An 11,821-nucleotide genomic window follows, 5' to 3' on the forward strand; every position below is an offset into this window, starting at 1 on the left:
AGGTCATGGGGACCCAAGGGGGCTGCAGGCACACGTGTGGACCAGTAAAGACCACGGGGACCCCTGGGGACCCACTGGTGCCATAGGGATAATGGGGGAGGCTTTGGGAACCCGTTATGTAGGACCCATGAGACCCACGGAGGCCGATGAACCCTGCTGGAGTGCTTTGGGGACACATGAAGGGGGGCCGTAAGGACACACGGAGACCATGAGGACACAGCGAGGCACAAAGGACCTGAGGGGCTCACAGGGACGTGTGGCGGCTGTAAGGGATGCCGTGTCAACAAAGGAGAGACCCGGGGGGGGGTGGCCCATGAGGGGCTGCGGGGACACGAAGAGAAATAAGGAAGCTGTGGCGACATTATGAGGGGACCGGGGACACGGGGGGGACGCTGAGGGGCCGGGAGGGCTTCGGCCAGCGCCGCCCCGCGGCCGCCGGCCGCGGGGCGGCGCTGGCCGAGGCCCTCCCGGCCCCTCAGCGTCCCCGGGGGGATGCGTCGCGGCCCGGGCGGTTCGGGCACGGAGCCCCGGTGCCCCCCGGCCTCATCCCGCCGGCCCAGCACCGCCTCCCGGCCGGGCGAGGCGCAGCGGGCCGGGGAGGAGCGGGGCGGCGGAGCCGGCGGCTGCCCCCTCACGGGTAGGGGCCGGGGCCGGGCCTGAGGTTGGGGGGGGGGGGGGGGGGTGGTGTCAGCGGGGACCTTGCCCTGGTTTCAGGGCGGTGGGTTTTTCCTCAGGAAATTGGGGTTTGGGGTGAGCTTCAGTGTGTGTGTGCGTGTCCCCCCGGCTCTGAAACAGGTCCTGCCAAGCGCTTTCCGGTGGGCGCGGTGGATGCCATCCTGCAGGACGTGCTGCGGGGATACCTGCAGGAGCAGCCCTACGAGCCAGGCGTGTGCAGGGAGATGGCGAAGACCATCGCCGAGGTACCCCCGACTTAAATTCACTTTGTGGGCCGCTTCATCCTCCTGCGGCACCGGGGCGGCCGACGGCATGGGGAGGTTAGGGATGGGGGGGTCCCACAGCGTGGTCTTGCAGGCGTTGTTCTCCCTTGGTAGGTAACGAGGCATCCGTTCACCTCCCGGCGTCAAAACTCGAGGTTTTGGGTTTTTTTCCGGCAGCACACCTCTCACTTGTAACTGCAGGCAGAGCAAGGGTGATGGGCGCCATCCGGGGTCAACAGCAGCGTAAAGCAAACGCTGGAGGGGCCCTCAAAATGCGCCGAGGGTTGGTCTGAAACGGGTGCAGATCGATACAGTTCGATGATGAGGGTTGTTTGAGCGGCAGTGGCTCTGGCCAAACACACGGTTCAGGAGAAAATTCTTGTCCTGTCCAGAAATGCTACTGGTAAGTTTGAAGTGTGTTTCAGACCTTTCCAAATTAAGTCCTTGGTAGTACCTGTGTTACTATAGTGGCTTAATTCTGCGCAGTGACACGTGCAAACTCCTTGTTGGCTAAATCCAGTCTTTCTGCACATGCTGCCAAGAAAAGCCTGTCCTGAGCTCTTAGTTTTTCAGCTGATTTGGCCCAGGAGGGCTTGTCGGCATAGAAAAAGTAGTACTGGCCGAGGTACCTTTTCCCTCTGTACTCAGGAGGTAAGCGTGAATGCGTATGGGAAGGTGATCTGTGCAGTGGGAAGATGGCACTCACGTACGGTAACTCCTCACTTAACATCCGTGCTCACATTTCTGTAGTCAGGCGGAAAGATGTGCCTGCTTTAGCAGATGGAAGTGTTGGTTCTCCTGTGAAATGACATCAGCGGCACACATCCACCTGCCCGTGGGGCTGGGGTGATTTGTGTAGATGTTTCAAATGCAGCGTTTCTAAGATTGTCATCAGGATTATTGCAAGGGCTCACTAGTGCAATGCTCGCGCTTCTGTGTCCCAGAAAACCCAGTCACTGAGCATCCCCTGCGAAGAGAACTTGCCATTTGAGTCTAACCGTGCTTCTCTCTTGCAGGTTATCAAAGCTCGGGTAAAAGACCTTGTGGTGCCCAGGTACAAGATCGTTGTGGTTGCGCATATTGGGCAGCTGAATGAGCAGAGCATGCAGATCGGAAGCAGGTGCCTGTGGGATCCTGCGACTGACACATTTTCGTCGTATGTGTTCAAAAACACTTCACTGTTTGCTCTTGCAAATGTCTATGCTATCTATTTTGAATAATGAGGTAGTTGAGTTTTAGCAGTGGGAGAAACTAACATTCTCTCTAATTCTTCCTGTTTCTGTTTCTGAGAACAGTTGTGAAGGACCAAGGCAACTCTAGCCTGTTTTGTAACGTGGTTACCGTAAGGTTTTTGGTGGTGGATGTAGTAATTGTATTTCCCAGGGCTTTCTCTGGGAAGTGATTCTCTGTAAAATGCCGGTTTGCACCTGATTCTAACTGCTTTCAGAACAGCATATCCCTGTAATACTTTTTCTCCTTGAATTTACAGTGACTACATGATCCCCAAGGAGAAATCACGGGAATTTTTTGAAAGTAAAACAAAAGCATTTTGAAATAGTCCACATTAAATGGCATTTTCAGGCAGTTAAGCATGTGCCTGGCTCTGCAGCAGTGGCTCCACGCACATGCTGGAGCCACGTCCCCTGCACACCTTGCGTGGGAGATGGAGGGGTCCCTCCAAACCTCCTGCCCCGGGAGCTCTGTGGCAGGAGGGCAGCAGCTCATGCAGGGGACGTGGGTTGTGCCCTGAGTGCAGCCCTGTGTGCAGAGAAGGCAGTTAGCTGTGCCTGGAGAATAACTGTCCCACAGCATTTGAAATCAAATGATAAATGCCTTTAAATTATATCATGTTTAGAGTATATACACCCAACATGTCTGGCCCCTTTTATTTAAGGTGCTTGAATCTAGCAAAAAATTTGAATTGGGTTTCTCAGCTGATTCCTGCCTATAGATAGCAGGGGACATACATCTCTGTGCTCAGAAGCAGCTTTCCAATCAGTCTGGGTGCAAATTAACTTGGGTAGACTTTCTTGGAAACAGCTGCAATAGGAAACAAATCATGGCACCTGCCCTTTTTAAGGGGAAGCAGTGCTGAATTGATCACAGTCTCTTCTGCTGTAGCAGTTCCTGTGCTGTGGCAGGGCTCTGACTTGGAGGCCTCATGGTGTGATGCTCTGCACTGAATTATTTGGCATGGCATTGTTTTTAGTCTGCTACTACCGAAGATGGGCTTTTTGCTACCCGTATTTCACAGTTAATACCAGGTCCAAAATCGGCTGTTGGATTTTCGTAAGTAAGAGAAAACACCTGTGGTAAATGGCTTATGTTACTACATTTTATGTGCAAAGATGAAGCTGGACTAGTAGTTAGATGGAAAGAAAAATTTTTCTCGTGTCTAAAAATGTAATGATTTTAACATTTAAAAATTAAAATGCTATACTTTGTAGAAGGTAGACAAACCAACCTGAGCTGCCGTTGCAGCCATTAGCTGGTTTGCACTACAGCATTTACCATTCAGCCTTTACTCCTTAGTGTACTCCAAAGAACAAATTAATTAAAAGATACAAGTGAAATAACTGTGTTTATGTCATGATTACTTTAATACATGAAAGCTATGGATGGCAGCGAGCCTCATCAGCATCTGCTGCGTTTTAGCACAGCGAGCTTATATCTCTCTCGCTGCAGCCGACGCTGCAGCAGGATGTGGTGAGCAACTTGGCTACTTCGCGCTTTCTCAGCATCGACATTTTCCTGGTGCGCTGTAAGTCTCGCTTTGTCTCGGGCTTGATGTTGAGGATTTCCTCGCTGTCAGTCCCCAGCCTCCTGTCTGTGTATGTCGAGGGATCTGCATAACCATTGTTCTCCTCAGAGAAGGGCGGGGGATTTTCACTCTCTGTTGCATAAAAATTAGAAGCTAAGCATTAGAAGTCATGGAATCACAAGTCAATTACAGATGTTTATCTTTACCAGAAGGAAAGTCAGACCAAGCTGCAGCTAGAGAGCTGAAAGTATTAGCCACGTTTCCGATGTAACAGCTGAGATGGATGGGATCACTGTCTTCTCACCAGGATGGTGTTAAGATAGATATGTGAGGTAGACGTTCTGTGGTTAACATGTTAAAATAACAGGAATTCAGGGATTTGTACTGAAGAGTGTTCTTTGCAGGAGCAGTTGCCTAATCAGTCTTACACTGATACGTTTGCTTCAGAGGATAAAAGTGATTTGATGTGTCAGTAGCACTTGATGAGCATGTTAACCGAGAACTTCTTGTGGGTTTCCTGAGATGCAGCTACTGTGTTAACACATCAGACACACATAGTTCCTGGATGTTCCCACTTAAACCATGCTTGTAATTCATGTGCATTTTAAACACCACCGTATAGCCAGGCACTGCCACGGGGAGGTTATAAAGCTGTAGAAGATACCTCGCTGAATTCAGCAGCGGTGTTTTCTTCTCCTTTAACATACTTTCTGATAGGGCTTTGCAGATGGGATCACTTTTTCTTTTTAAAGCTGCTGCTACCATAAAATTTTCAAAAGAGGCAGTTGTTATTGCATGGAAAATGTAGGAAGCCTCTGTTCCTGTCATCTGCCTCACTTTTTTTTTTTCTAGTTATTTTAACCTGTCACAGTATAAATTTCGAGCAGCGCATGTAGTGGCTGAATTTTCTGTCTCTACCTAAGAATGTACTAATAAATATATACAAGAGCACGTGAAGGTACTTCAATTGCAGAGCATATATTTGATATTCTATATTCTGACTTTTAATATCCTCAAGCTGTTTATAAAGTTTCTGGGCTTTGATGGGGAAAGAGGTACCTGCTACCCAGGATAATGGTGAAACTTGTATTGACTGCAGCAAGACTTTTCTCTGACCTGTAAAATGTTATAGCATAGAAATGTTCAGTGATAACCTTGGACTTAACTCACAGTTCCTCAGGTTGACTTGGAAAATCTTGATCTGAATCTTTTTAATTTAGCAAAATAGCAAATAAAATAGCTAAGCAAAACAAGGAAACAAGAAATGTGAAGTTGCACCACAACACTGGCTGTCTCAAAGCAAAGTCCACACTGTTCATCTTTTTAGGAGGGCAGCAGAAGGCAAGGGCTTAGTTCTGCCCTTAGACAGAGCCTGCAGGTAACTTGCTTCTTCTGAATCCCCTCAAAGTCAGGCACACCTAGCCCTGTGATAATGCGTTAATTAGTACTTACCAAACAGGTATTGGTAATCAGCCAAGTCCCTTTTCCACCGAGAGCCGCCGCAGGTGAAAACGATGGCTCTGACAAAGTCTCTCCCGCAGAGCTTCACGGCGTTTCCCTCCCCGTGGGCTTGGTGTGCCGCAGCCAGGAGGGCGAGCGCGGCGAGGGCCAGCAGCGTGCTCCTCATTCTGCGGCGCTGCGAGGCGGTGTGGGCAGGGAGGAGGCAGTGTGCGAGGCCGAGGTGGGGAGCGCTGCTGAAATCCCCGCATTTATACGGCTGCTCCGTGCGCTCGGCTGGATAATGGCTCGTTCTGAGGGTGATGATGTTTGCCCCAAACAAGTTAATCGCTTGTTTCTGGTGGCGATTTAAGAGCTTTGGGGTACACCCTGGGATTTGGTATTAAAGACATCTTAAGACTATCTAAGTGCTTAAAAATAGGGACACGTGTAGTGTGGCACCTTTATAGGGTATGGGCTTAGATCAATACCGTTAATGTGTATGTTCTGCAAAAATGTTCGTTACGTGTTCTGTAGGTAATGGGTTTCCTCCCTGCGAGTCTCCCACACAGCTGTGCCACCAGCCTGTTGCCCAGGTGTTGTCACAGTTCAAGTGACACTGGGCCTTTTTCTGTTAGTGGTCCCAAGTGCAAAGGGAGTTAACTTCTCCCAGGGATATCCTCGGTTGTGCACCTCTCCATTTCCCCTGCCTGGTTCTCTGGCCAAGCGGCAGCCGCACGCCTCAGAGGAGCCTGCGGTGCGGGGCAGCCGCTCCTGCTGTGCAGGAGGACACCTGGGCAGGAGAAAATCACATCCCGAGGGGTGTTCGTGGCCAGTGTAGCCATCCAGACCTGCAATGCTATGCTTCCTAGCATGCTAAATGATAGGATACGATCCTCCAGCACGTGGAGTATTTGAGCATGGTGAGCTTGTTGGAACAAGCTGTAGAGCCATGTAGTTGCTCTATGCCCTGCATCCATAGGTACTTGCTTTGCAGATACCCGGGGGCAGTGAAATGGCCCCACTGCAGTGGTCTGCATCTGTCCAAAAGACATAGAAAAGAGCAGGCGATGGCTCTAAACAAAGCACTGATAGCTACAGAGCAGTGTCCTGGCCATCCTTTCCTTTCAATAAATACCTGAAAGGCAGAAGTGGGTACACTAAAGCAGCGTGGAGCAGCTCTGGGACCAGGAGCTGGCACATCAGCTACAGGGTCCAGAGCTCGGTGTTGTTCTGGATGTTGTTGGCTGCAGTTGCCATGAGCTTCAATTAAAGATTCTTTCAATAAAATGCCTTAAAGAAAAAAACGAGTCAGAATTTCCATATTTGAGAACAAAATACATGAGGAACTTTGGAGATCTATAGCACTTCCTAGCACCACGAGTGTTTCCCAGCACCATAATGTTACACTTATGTGGCTTACACAGGGTGCAGGGTGAATTACGATATGTTACAGCCTTGGCAGAAAGCTTTTTTTATTATTTTAACCAGTTGCATCAGTAAGTAGTCACGAGCACTGATGAAAAATATATGGTGTATTTTGATCTAATTTGTAATAATGATTAACTAATGATTAACACATGATTCACCTTAATGGCTGGATGTCTTTGAAATGCACGAAGATTCATTTCACATCAAGGGTAAGCTTGCATGCAGGTTGTGTAATGTGCAGGCTGCAGAAGGAAGTGAATGTTAATGCATCACAAATGATCTTTAACTTCAGTGATGTGTTTAAGTGTTGGGCATTTACTGTGAGCCTAATGAGAGTCTGAATGTTCTGTATCTATAAAATATGTCTCGCTACATAATGCTCTCAGGAGCAGACAGCTATTGCCTTTGCCAGTTGACAGGCAGAGCACTTTACTGCACCGAGCCCTTGTGACAGGGATCTCTGCTGTGCTGGTCTCTTCTGTGGCTATAACCTAGCTCATGTTCTTAATGACTCATATTTAAAAACTTTACGTATTTTGTGCGAGCAGTCTCTGAAAATCCTCTAAGACACCATGGTGCAGCTGGTGGCCCACTGGGCACTGTGTGTGTGTGTGCACGAATGTGTGTTGTGTTTCAGATCCTTCTGTTCTGCCCCCAAGAAGACAGCCTGGACTGCCGAGAGCTGGAGTGCTCCACGCTGACTGGAGTTCCTGTCCCAGCCCCTGCCCGACGGCAGCGGTTGCTGCAGCGGAAGCACCCTGACCTCCCGGCGCAGGCTGTAGCTTTTCTACTTCCTCACCAGTTCCCACCAACAGCTTTCGGCTCTCCCGCTGCTGGGGGTGGTCTGGGGGAGGTGGTGATGTTTCTAAAAGCACAGATCTGGCTTCCAGCGCTGCTCGAGTCAGTCCTTTGCTCCACGGCCACGCCGCTGTCTCGTGTGAGGATCTTTGAGAAAAGCGTCAGGGTGGAACGCAGTGAACTCAAACTGCGATTTCACATTATTCAGATTCGTCAGGGTGAAAAAGTCAGCCTCTACTTCTGCCTGGTGCGGGGCGATCTGCAGGTGGCAGGAGCACTTGATGCCTTTCAGAGCTTGGCTTTCAGCCTCAGCTGTGGTTTATGGGATGGCAGGCAAGACAGATCTGAGACCACAACGGAAGATAAGGGCTACACATGGCTGTATTCTAGGACTTGAGTCTGGATTTAGGGTGTATTCTATTTCCTGACGAGTGGCCAGCACAGGAGGGGATTTGGGGCATCTATGCTTTTTGAGTAACCCAAGGAGAAAATACTTTAATGGAGGCCTTTCTACTACCTTATCTGTGTTACAGGGGAAGGCCCTCTGTGTATTAATACAACAGCCTGATCACATGAGGGGGGGATTCCTGGGGAAAATTTACACCATTTAAAATTTCCAACCCATATGGTTCCAAATATAAATTTTAATGAATTTAAAAGCAATAAACACTTTATGATAATACTACCAGAAGTCTTTCCTACTGTTTACCAACTGGGAAGTGGTGTCATTTAGCTACTGTTAAGTAGTTAGAGCGGGACTGATTACATCATGTAAGGCATCAACCTGTAAAACAAGAGGTGAGAGGGAAAACAAAAAAGGCTGTGTGGCAGTGCGATTGCAGTATAAGAAATGCAGTGACCCCAAATTCCTATCTACAAACTGGTAACAGAATTGCTTGTGTAATGAACATCCAGAAAGCAGGCTAAGGTAGTTTGTATTATATTAGCTGATTCTTCTTTGGACTGCTGTTAAAACTATGCTCACCTCTAACAGAGCTTCTTGAAAAATAGCACTTCTTGGCAGGCCTGTTTGATCACGTTTGTAGCACCATACTTAGGGGGCATAAACATACTATCTTGTTTATAAAGCAAAATAATTTTCAAGTTGATACATGTGTGGTAGCTGTACTTAGAAGTGATTGCCCATGCCATAATAACCTTTCTTTAGTACTAGTTGTACTAATGAGAGGATCCATGCTCATTAGAATCCTGTCTAATGAGGCTCTGTGACTCAGTCACCAGTTGTGCCACATCTCCCAAGTCTGAAATTAAGCACTGATATACCCAGAAAATGATTCCTATACTGTTATTGACTGGAAAACTTATGTTCAGAGGACTTGGACTGCTTCATGGTAACTTGTAGGGGAGAAAAACAAACAAATATTTTTTATGTTAACAGTGGCCTCACTTCCAGTTTTTAAGGGAAGTATCTTTTTGCTCTGCGGTTTACAGTACTTAGCAAATGAGGCTGCTAGTAATTACCAGAACTTCTAAATGCAATGCTAGTAATCATGAATTACTAATTCTTAATTCCCTAAGAATGAAAGTTAGATTAACACCAGCATTTTAATCCTCCCAAAATTATTTAGTGTTTGCACTGTATAACTCAGAAGTGATTTTTAAAAGTACCAGTGCCATTTTACAAAGTGGGAATGCAAGTCCAGCAAGGCAAAGCTCCTTGCTCAAAGCTGAAAGGATGAAGGGAGAGCTGAGTTCATCAAGCAGCACGGTTCAGGGCTCCAGGCCATGTGCAGGCAGATGATGGGAGGAGGGATCTGCCTGTCCTTCCAGTGCCCAGGACGGCATTTTGTACAAGGGGTTATACAAGGAGGCCCAAGTGGAGCTTTGATATAAATTAGCACCAATTTATGCTTACTGTCAATTGGTAGGACCAAGAGTGACCACAAGCGGTTCACAGCTGATCTCACACCATTGCTGGCCCAATATTTGCACTAGTAGGGTGGGAAAGGAACCTAACTGTAATGCAAGGAAGCTGGAGAGAGAGACCCTCTAGGACAGTGGGGGCTAAAAGCTCAAGAGATTAGCTAGTTAAGTAGTGGCTTCTAAAGCAATGAAGGTATCACAGCGCCAAAATGCCGGTGGGTTTGCTGACACCGATGAGGTGAGACTATCTTACAGGTAGCCAGGAGAGGGCATGTCGCTCCTGCCTCGGCAGCAGGGGTGGCACTCTGCCACTTACCTGCCTTAGCGGGGAGCTCGGGCCTCCAGCCCTGCCCCACGTGTCCTCCCGAACCCAAATGTGGGGAACCTCTGCATTTGCAATCAAGTGCAACCTGAAGTCTGAAGTTGACTTACCCGCTCCTTCTGGTTTGAGAAGTTTCTGTCAGTGTGGCATGCAGAAGAGCAGGAACCACCTCAATTTTTAATCTGGCCATCTGATTGTATCCGATTCCACCTATTTCAGTATCTACTAGCTAGATCTTCAACTAGATTCTTTAACAGAAATCCCTTTCTGAAGAACGAAGAGCCAGACGTGCAGGCCACTGAGGACCACCACCTCTTCCTAGGGAATCATACCTTAGTACTGCTGGAGGCAGCCAGGTTCTGGGGCGCAAACACACTGACTTCTCCTCTACTGTCTCCTACTAGAAGGCAGTCAGTGTTCTTAGCAAAGAGTACAGATGTGAATTTTGCTTCTGGGTTGGCAAAGCGAGTGATCACGGGGTCCAGGCTGCAACACAGGAAAGGCAGATATTGATGATGATACAGGTAAAATTGCATTTGTCTGGAGTATATTATCATGTAAAGTCTAGTGGTAGTGCAGGCCTGATGAACGCCACATGTTTTGCTTTTTATTTTCTAGCTTAACTCCAAAAGTAAGAAGTGAGGCCGGGATTTTTGTTCTGGTAGAGAAGTGAGGCAATGTTTTGTTTGTTCTCTACCAAGAACAAAAATTCCAGCTGTTATTAACTAAGATATCCTGGTTGCCTAAAATCTGTCCTGTTGCCTAATATTTGTGCGGTGTATGTGTTAATATTCTTACAATATGAATAATTTGCTTTTTGCTAACACAAGATTCAGTGGGCTTCCCCCTCCACTGCTTTCTTAATGCTGTCATTATTACTAAATAATTCATACTAGCAGTAGTACAAGACCACAGATTGACTAAGATTAACTAAACTCACATAAAATATGAGTGATTCTCAGCTACTTTGCAATAGTGGGAAAACATGAGATGTATCCAAACTTCTGACAATCTCTCATCATTACAAAAGGTCTGAAGTAGTTCGGTTTTGTTATTTTTCTTTTGGCTGTAGATGTGGTAGAATCTATAACTTTTGCAGCAGAAAAGCAACTTTACCCTTTATCAGTTTGGAAGCACCCAGCTTCTTCTCTTGTAATTAAAATTCTCCGATAACTAGCATTTGTTTTTACAAAATGAGTATTTCAAAATGCAATGCTTCTATCAATAGCTAAGCAAGCAAAACAAATGACATGGACTTGTAATGATCTGATAACAAACTGATTAAGCAATAATGTTTAGCCTCTGTGCTGTAAATCTGTTGTTTCAGAATCTTCTTTGAGAAAAGTTGTTACTTACATGCTGACACTGAGATCCCAAATTTCTACTCTGCTTTCGTTCGCTGCTGTGAATATAAAGACTGATTTTGGAGACCACATAATGTCATGAACAACAGTAGTGGTGGAACTGAAAGTTAAAATGGGCATCTGTGAGTTCTGGTGCCATAACATAATGGTCCAGTCCGCAGAGCAGCTTAGGAACATGTCAGTGCTGAACGGATTCCAAGCGACTTTGTACACAGGACCCTTGGTGTTTGGGAAGGAACAAAAAACAACTTTATGTTACTCCAGAGCTACAGCCTCAGAGGATGGTTTTTAATAGTGCTTTCTTCCCACAGACCTTTCACGGAACTCCCTAACTGTCCTCTGACCTTAGCAGCAAAACCAGCATTGTTTTATGTGTACCCATAGGAAATTAGGATTCAGCCGATGTGATAAGAGAAGAGAGGTCTTGGGAACAAAAGCATTCAGCTGATTCTGTCCCTTCACTTGTTGTTAGGAGAAGCTGATGCTGAAAGGGCAGCTTCTTGGCTGAAGCAAAGACTCGTAAAAAATAGGTGGTGCTGTTAAAGTTCTGGCATCTTTCTTTCAGAGGTAAGCTATTTAACTGTGGTTTCCAGGATAATCGAATCACTGACTGTTCTCTTTAAACAATGCCAGAACTAAAGCTTTAAAACAGTTTATAGTACAAGCTTTAATAAATTACTTTAAAAAACGCTTCTAGTGTAGAAAGTAATCCTGTAAGACTGTGATACTTCGTGCTACAGGAACTCATTCCTTGCGTAAGAAAAGTTTAGTTTTCTTTTGTTGCAGGTGTTTTGTTTAGGAAATAAAAGCAAAGAAACCATTAAATTGGTAAACTTTATTGAGTGCCATTTCTGCTCTCATTACTTTTTTCTATGCATCACTCACC

The 11,821-nt window shown here is 46.7% G+C and overlaps 3 protein-coding genes across 3 annotated transcripts in view; 1 reads left to right on the forward strand and 2 right to left on the reverse strand.

Moving 5' to 3' along the window:
* The first annotated feature begins 451 nt into the window (after positions 1–451).
* Positions 452–3,511, forward strand: DYNLT5 (dynein light chain Tctex-type family member 5). Its single transcript, XM_083845751.1, has 3 exons — positions 452–637; positions 796–920; positions 1,955–3,511. The coding sequence occupies exons 1-3, from the start codon at positions 493–495 to the stop codon at positions 2,156–2,158; spliced, it is 474 nt and encodes a 157-aa protein (XP_083701877.1). The 5' UTR covers positions 452–492; the 3' UTR covers positions 2,159–3,511.
* On the reverse strand, positions 2,500–5,326 carry INSL5 (insulin like 5; the record flags this gene model as incomplete). Its single annotated transcript, XM_083845752.1, has 2 exons — positions 2,500–3,831; positions 5,152–5,326. The coding sequence occupies 2 exons, from the start codon at positions 5,324–5,326 to the stop codon at positions 3,590–3,592; spliced, it is 417 nt and encodes a 138-aa protein (XP_083701878.1). The 3' UTR covers positions 2,500–3,589.
* A 2,685-nt stretch (positions 5,327–8,011) lies between these two features.
* Positions 8,012–11,821, reverse strand: part of DNAI4 (dynein axonemal intermediate chain 4) — an 18,960-nt gene continuing 15,150 nt past the window's right edge. The window contains exons 16-18 of the mRNA XM_083845966.1: positions 10,928–11,189; positions 9,904–10,057; positions 8,012–8,149 (exon numbers count right to left, since the gene is read on the reverse strand). Of these exons, the coding sequence (XP_083702092.1) occupies positions 8,105–8,149; positions 9,904–10,057; positions 10,928–11,189 (461 nt within the window). The 3' untranslated portion in view covers positions 8,012–8,104. The remainder of the gene's footprint in view (positions 8,150–9,903; positions 10,058–10,927; positions 11,190–11,821) is intronic.

This window comes from Anser anser (assembly GCF_964211835.1).
Source record: "Anser anser genome assembly, chromosome: 8".
In the NCBI taxonomy this organism is placed as follows: Eukaryota; Metazoa; Chordata; class Aves; order Anseriformes; family Anatidae; genus Anser; species Anser anser.

Excerpts from the sequence above, each read along its gene's own strand:
- DYNLT5 (XM_083845751.1), top strand. The coding sequence starts at position 493 with ATGCGTCGCGGCCCGGGCGGTTCGGGCACGGAGCCCCGGTGCCCCCCG. Across the intron at positions 638-795 it reads CGGCGGCTGCCCCCTCACGG|GTCCTGCCAAGCGCTTTCCG; the intron begins GTAGGGGCCGGG and ends GCTCTGAAACAG. Across the intron at positions 921-1,954 it reads TGGCGAAGACCATCGCCGAG|GTTATCAAAGCTCGGGTAAA; the intron begins GTACCCCCGACT and ends TCTCTCTTGCAG.